At 37.3% G+C, this 6000-nt stretch overlaps 1 protein-coding gene across 2 annotated transcripts in view; it reads right to left on the minus strand.

The window, feature by feature from the left end:
* LOC137090872 (cysteine-rich motor neuron 1 protein-like) overlaps positions 1 to 5665 on the minus strand; it is a 114317-nt gene extending 108652 nt beyond the window's left edge. For both annotated transcript variants that reach the window (XM_067454852.1, XM_067454851.1), the window contains exon 1: positions 5151 to 5665. In XM_067454852.1, coding sequence (XP_067310953.1) covers positions 5151 to 5454 — 304 coding nt within the window. In that variant the 5' untranslated portion in view covers positions 5455 to 5665. The remainder of the gene's footprint in view (positions 1 to 5150) is intronic.
* Positions 5666 to 6000: the final 335 nt, after the last annotated feature.

Genomic DNA, 6000 nt, shown 5'->3' on the forward strand with positions numbered 1-6000 from the left:
CTGATATTTGTCTATTTTAATGTTATCGGTATCGGGTGATATAAGTACATTTTTAAATGTTATCGGTAATGGCTGATATATGTCAATTTGAATATTATCGGTATCGGCTGATATATGTCCATTTTTAATGTTATCGGTATCGGCTGATATATGACAATTTTAATGTTATTGCATCGGCTGATATATGTCCATTTTAACGTTATCGGTATCGGCTGATATATGTCAATTTTTAATGTTATTGGTATCGGCTGATATATGTCTATATTTAATGTTATCGGTATCGGTTGTTATATGTCCATTTTTAATGTTATGGTATCGGCTGATATATGTCCATTTTTAATGTTAAGGGTATCGGCTGATATATGACAATTTTAATGTTATTGCATCGGCTGATATATGTCCATTTTAACGTTATTGGTATCGGCTGATATATGTCATTTTTTAATGTTATTGATATCGGCTGATATATGTCTATTTTTAATGTTATCGGTATCGGCTGATATATGTCCATTTTTAATGTTATGGTATCGGCTGATATATGTCCATTTTTAATGTTATCGGTATCGGCTGATATATGTCCATTTTTAATGTTATCGGTATCGGCTGTTATATGTCCATTTTTAATGTTATCGGTATCGGCTGTTATATGTCCATTTTTAATGTTATCGGTATCGGCTGATATATGTCAATTTTTAATGTTAAGGGTATCGGCTGATATATGACAATTTTAATGTTATCGGTATCGGCTGATATATGTCCATTTTAATGTTATCGGTATCGGCTGATATATGTCCATTTTTAATGTTATCGGTATCGGCTGTTATATGTCCATTTTTAATGTTATCGGTATCGGCTGTTATATGTCCATTTTTAATGTTATCGGTATCGGCTGATATATGTCCATTTTTAATGTTAAGGGTATCGGCTGATATATGACAATTTGAATGTTATTGCATCGGCTGATATATGTCCATTTTAACGTTATTGGTATCGGCTGATATATGTCATTTTTTAATGTTATTGATATCGGCTGATATATGTCTATTTTTAATGTTATCGGTATCGGCTGATATATGTCCATTTTTAATGTTATGGTATCGGCTGATATATGTCCATTTTTAATGTTATCGGTATCGGCTGATATATGTCAATTTTTAATGTTATGGTATCGGCTGATATATGTCCATTTTTAATGTTATCGGTATCGGCTGATATATGTCCATTTTTAATGTTATCGGTATCGGCTGATATATGTCCATTTTTAATGTTAAGGGTATCGGCTGAAATATGTCCATTTTTAATGGTATCGGTCTCGGCCAATATATGTATATTTTTTATGCTATCATAATGGTCGATAAATGTCCATTTGAATGTTATCGGTATCGTCTGATATATGTCATTTTTAATGTTATCGGTATCAGCTTATATTGGTCCATTTTTATGTTATCGGTATCAGCTTATACTTGTCCATTTTAATGTTATCGGTATCAGCTTATATTGGTCCATTTTAATGTTATCGGTATCAGCTTATACTTGTCCATTTTAATGTTATCAGTATAGGCTGATATGAGTCCATTTTTAATGTTATCTGTAATGGCTGATATAAGTAAATTTTTTAAATGTTATCATAATGGCCGATATCGGTATCAGCTAATATATGTTCATTTTTAATGTTATCAGCCGATATATGATCATTTTTTTATGTTATCAGTATCAGCTTATACTTGTCCATTTTAATGTTATCAGTATAGGCTGATATAAGTCCATTTTTAATGTTATCGGTAATGGCCGATATCGGTATCAGCTAATATATGTTCATTTTTAATGTTATCGGCCTGATATATGTTTATTTTTAATATTATCGGCTGATATACAGTATAATAATTTTTTATGTAAATTGGCCAATATATGTTCAATGTTATTATTATTAACTCAAAAGGAAAATGTATATATATATATTCGTCCGATATATATTAACGCTGATAAATAACTCTATTTTTGAAAGCCGGTAAATGATATATTGGCTGATAAATCTAAATTTTTATATAATTTTGGAGAGCCTGATTACAAAAGAAAAAGTCTCACATTAAAGGTTGTGTCCCAAGCATACAATTATGATGTTCTCATTATGACTTTATGTAGTCTATATGACAGACTTGAGCTGCACATGTTGCACTTAACCATATTTTCCATTATGAAGTGATTCCAATCATATTTCAAGCAACTCAAAACCATCATAGTGAACAGTGTGCATCCGAAGTGTCATAGCTGAAAGAAATAATAGACTACATTATTTATTGGCTTTAATATCTCAGCCAAATTTTCTTATATCAAGCCAATAACAATAAACAATATATCAGTATCGACCGATCCCGATATGGTGGCCGATATATCGTGCATCCCAACTTTAAAGGTTATATGGATGTCTTTAATGCAATCATAGATGCCAATTTTCATTGTTAAGAGTGCATGACAATAGTTGAAAATGAATGTACCCCAAAAAAGACTGATATTCAATATTCAACAAGCTCTTTTCCCTTTCACATCTTCTATGCGCCTTCAGCCTTGTCAGAATATAAATAGCCTCATTAATTTCTTTGCTAATGGTGGAGGAAGAGGTAATTAATGATGACAATCATGAATAATGTATTACTATGCTGAAGAGACGCTGGTTAATCAGCGGCTGGAAAATTACTTGAATCATTATTTAACCTCAAGTTTTTGACATGCTCATATTTTATATCTCATGATCACGCTCATAATAACTTAAAATATGCAGTAAAATGATTTTGAGATTTTTTACTCTCATAGCTCAGGGTTTTCAGGTGCTGATTTTGGGACTGAGAGCCGTTCATTCGCAGACAGACTCATTCACACACTCATTCATTCACACACACACACACACACACTCATTCAGAGCAGGGTTACGCATCAGGATTAACCCTTTACACCGCACTTGTAAATAAAACCTAATCAAGCACACGATCCCTTGGGATGATTCCCAGACCCCACAGGAGGAAGATGATAATTGAGCCCTGAACCCCTTCCCACAGCCCAACTTCTGCTTTGGCTCAGCCGTCTGGAGGGATTCGAGTGTTTAGACATGGAGAAAGTCCAGCTCAGGGCTGGCATATAGACTTTTTCCTTACTAAACTCTTAGAAAGGAGCCTATATCACATCACGTGAGACGGCCATCCCGTGCAGTTACATCAGCAGCGTCAGGATTACATCAATAAAGGATGAACTCAATGAAGTTGACATTACAATTTGGACATTATAAACCTCAGAGTAACAAAATGGGAATCAAAATAAGTGTGACTAAAAAGTACCATGGAATTATCAATGGTCTTTTGGACATGGTACTGTGAAAACCACATTTTTGGACATTTACCATAGGAATACTATGGCATGGCATTTTGGACATGTTTCTATGGAAATACCATGTTTTTTTTGGATATGCATGGCAATACTATAGTATTTTGGACATGGTACTATAGAAATACCATGTTTTTTGGACATGCATAGCAATACTATAGTATTTGGACATGGTACTATGAAAATACCATGTTTTTGGACATTTAGCATGGTATTCTTCAAAGTACTGCAAGTTATCATGTGCTATTACATATCAATCAGATCCATATCAAAGTACCATGGTATTACCATCACTTTACCACGGCACTGTAACAGCTGTCATCTCAGCACAGAACTTCTGAAATCTAAATCATGATATCAATAACCATATCAATCAATCAGTCATAAGCTGAAAAACACAACTTCTCACTGCACCAACCACAGCCATACTCCTCCTCATCTTCACCATCATGGCATGTCTTATGTACTTTATAAGCAGTGTTGCCACAGTTACTTTGAAAAAGTAATCTGATTACTGATTACTCCTTTAAAAAGTAACTTAGTTACTTTACAGATTACTTGATTTTAAAAGTAACTAAGTAAGATTACAAGTTACTTTATTAGTTACATTCAGCAGTTTCCGACAACACCGCTGCCGCCTCAACACAGAAATGAAAACTGTTTTTGCCAACACTCACTTTATTGGAAGTGCATTTTTAACAGTAACTTCAGCAATGTATCTCCTGACATTTTAAGTTGAAATTAAAAAATATTTCCTGAAAAAATACTCTCCCCAAAATGCAAGAAGAAAGCAAAAAAATATATTTTTTTACTAAGGAAAATGACTAAAATAGTAACTCACAGTGACTTGGATGAGTTACTTTAATCTGATGACTGGTTTGGAAATAGTAACGCGTTAGATTACTCGCTACTGGAAAAAAGTAGTCAGATTAGAGTAACGCGTTATTGGGCATCACTGTTTTATAAGCTTAAATTCTTCCAGGTTACCATTGCACAAAACTAGGATAAGGCATTAAAGGGTTAGTTCACCGAAAAATGAAATGTCTGTCATTAACTCCTCTCCCTAATGTCGCTCCACACCCGTAAGACCTCAGTTCGACTTTATTCAGCATTGTCTTCTCTTCCGTGTTCCTCAAATAAAGAATCAAACGGTCATGATTCATGATTCGGATCGCGTGTCAAACTGCTGAAATCACGAGACATTGGCGATCCGAATCATGAATCGATTCGCTGATTCATAACCGTTTGAATCTTTATTTGAGGATTGAACACAAACGCGGAAGAGAAGCCAATGCTGAATAAAGTCGTAGTTTTTGTTATTTTTGGACCCAAATGTATTTTGGATGCTTCAAGAGACTCTAATTAACCCACTGATGTCTCATATGGACTACTGTGATGATGTTTTTATTCCCTTTCTGGACATGGACAGTATAGTGTGCATACACTTGCATACGCTCTCGGACTAAATATAAAATATCTAAAACTGTGTGTGAAGATGAACGGAGGTCTTACGGGTGTGGAGCGACATTAGGGAGAGGAGTTAATGACAGAAGTTTAACCCTTTACGCCGGGATATCTTGGTGATCCTGGCTCAAATTATCCACTAATATACAGTTATCGTTGTCGTTATCGTTCTTGGTGTGAGTGTGCCTTCAGGGTACGTTTACATGACAGCAGTGTATTTAATTTTGCATACAGATGATAAGATCACCAAGATTTGATCCAAAACGTTTTGTGCAATAGGCCCCCAGGTAAAGCGCGCGCGCGTCACTGACCTCTGCAGACACCTGTCTCAGGTACGCGCGCGGGTCCGGTTCGGTTGAGCGCCGCGCAGGTGAGTCCGGAGCCGCAGTAGCCCAGAGTCCAGTCCGGTCCGCCGCAGAGCTCCAGCTCCAGCCGAGAGCACTGCTCACAGCACCCGCACGGGTCACGAGCCAGAACCCGGCCAGAACCGCACCCGAGCGCGCTGAGGAGGAGCGGGCACGAGCGGAGCGCGCACGGTGCGCATTCATGAGCCCCGATCGCCCGAGCGCAGAACCCCAACACACTCAGGAAGCACAGCAGACTCCACGGGCACATTCTGACGCGCTTTGGTGAACTTTAGAGCGTCTCTAACATGAACGTGCAGATGCGCAACTCCAGATAAATCCACAAATTAGACTCTTCAACAAACTTCCTACAGACTTTCAGTATTCCGATCCTCGCTGGGAATGATAAAAGTTTCCAGTAAGTGAGCTATGCTCGTAAAGCTGTCACTATAATGGTGATGATGGTTCTGACCGTGTCACTGAATCACTGACACTCAAACTGAGTCTCAAACGCGCGTTACATGGAGAGAGGCATTGTAGCCACGCCTCCTGTCGATGATTGACGTGTGGCTCACCCAATCACAAGCAGAGCTCTACAGAAATACAGATGAATGAGGCAACAGTCCTTACACCTATCCAGGGAACACATGGATGGGACACAGACAGATAAATGATGATGTGAACATCACGAGTGTGAAATGAACTGTTTCCAAAGCATCCATCTCCCATCGTGTGATTCATGAGGCACTCGGCAAAGTTCTGGTTTAATCTCCTCTCCTCCGTGAGAGAAACTTCATGTCAGTCTGAACAAACACTG

Source organism: Pseudorasbora parva, chromosome 10 (assembly GCF_024679245.1).
Source record: "Pseudorasbora parva isolate DD20220531a chromosome 10, ASM2467924v1, whole genome shotgun sequence".
NCBI classification, from domain to species: domain Eukaryota; kingdom Metazoa; phylum Chordata; class Actinopteri; order Cypriniformes; family Gobionidae; genus Pseudorasbora; species Pseudorasbora parva.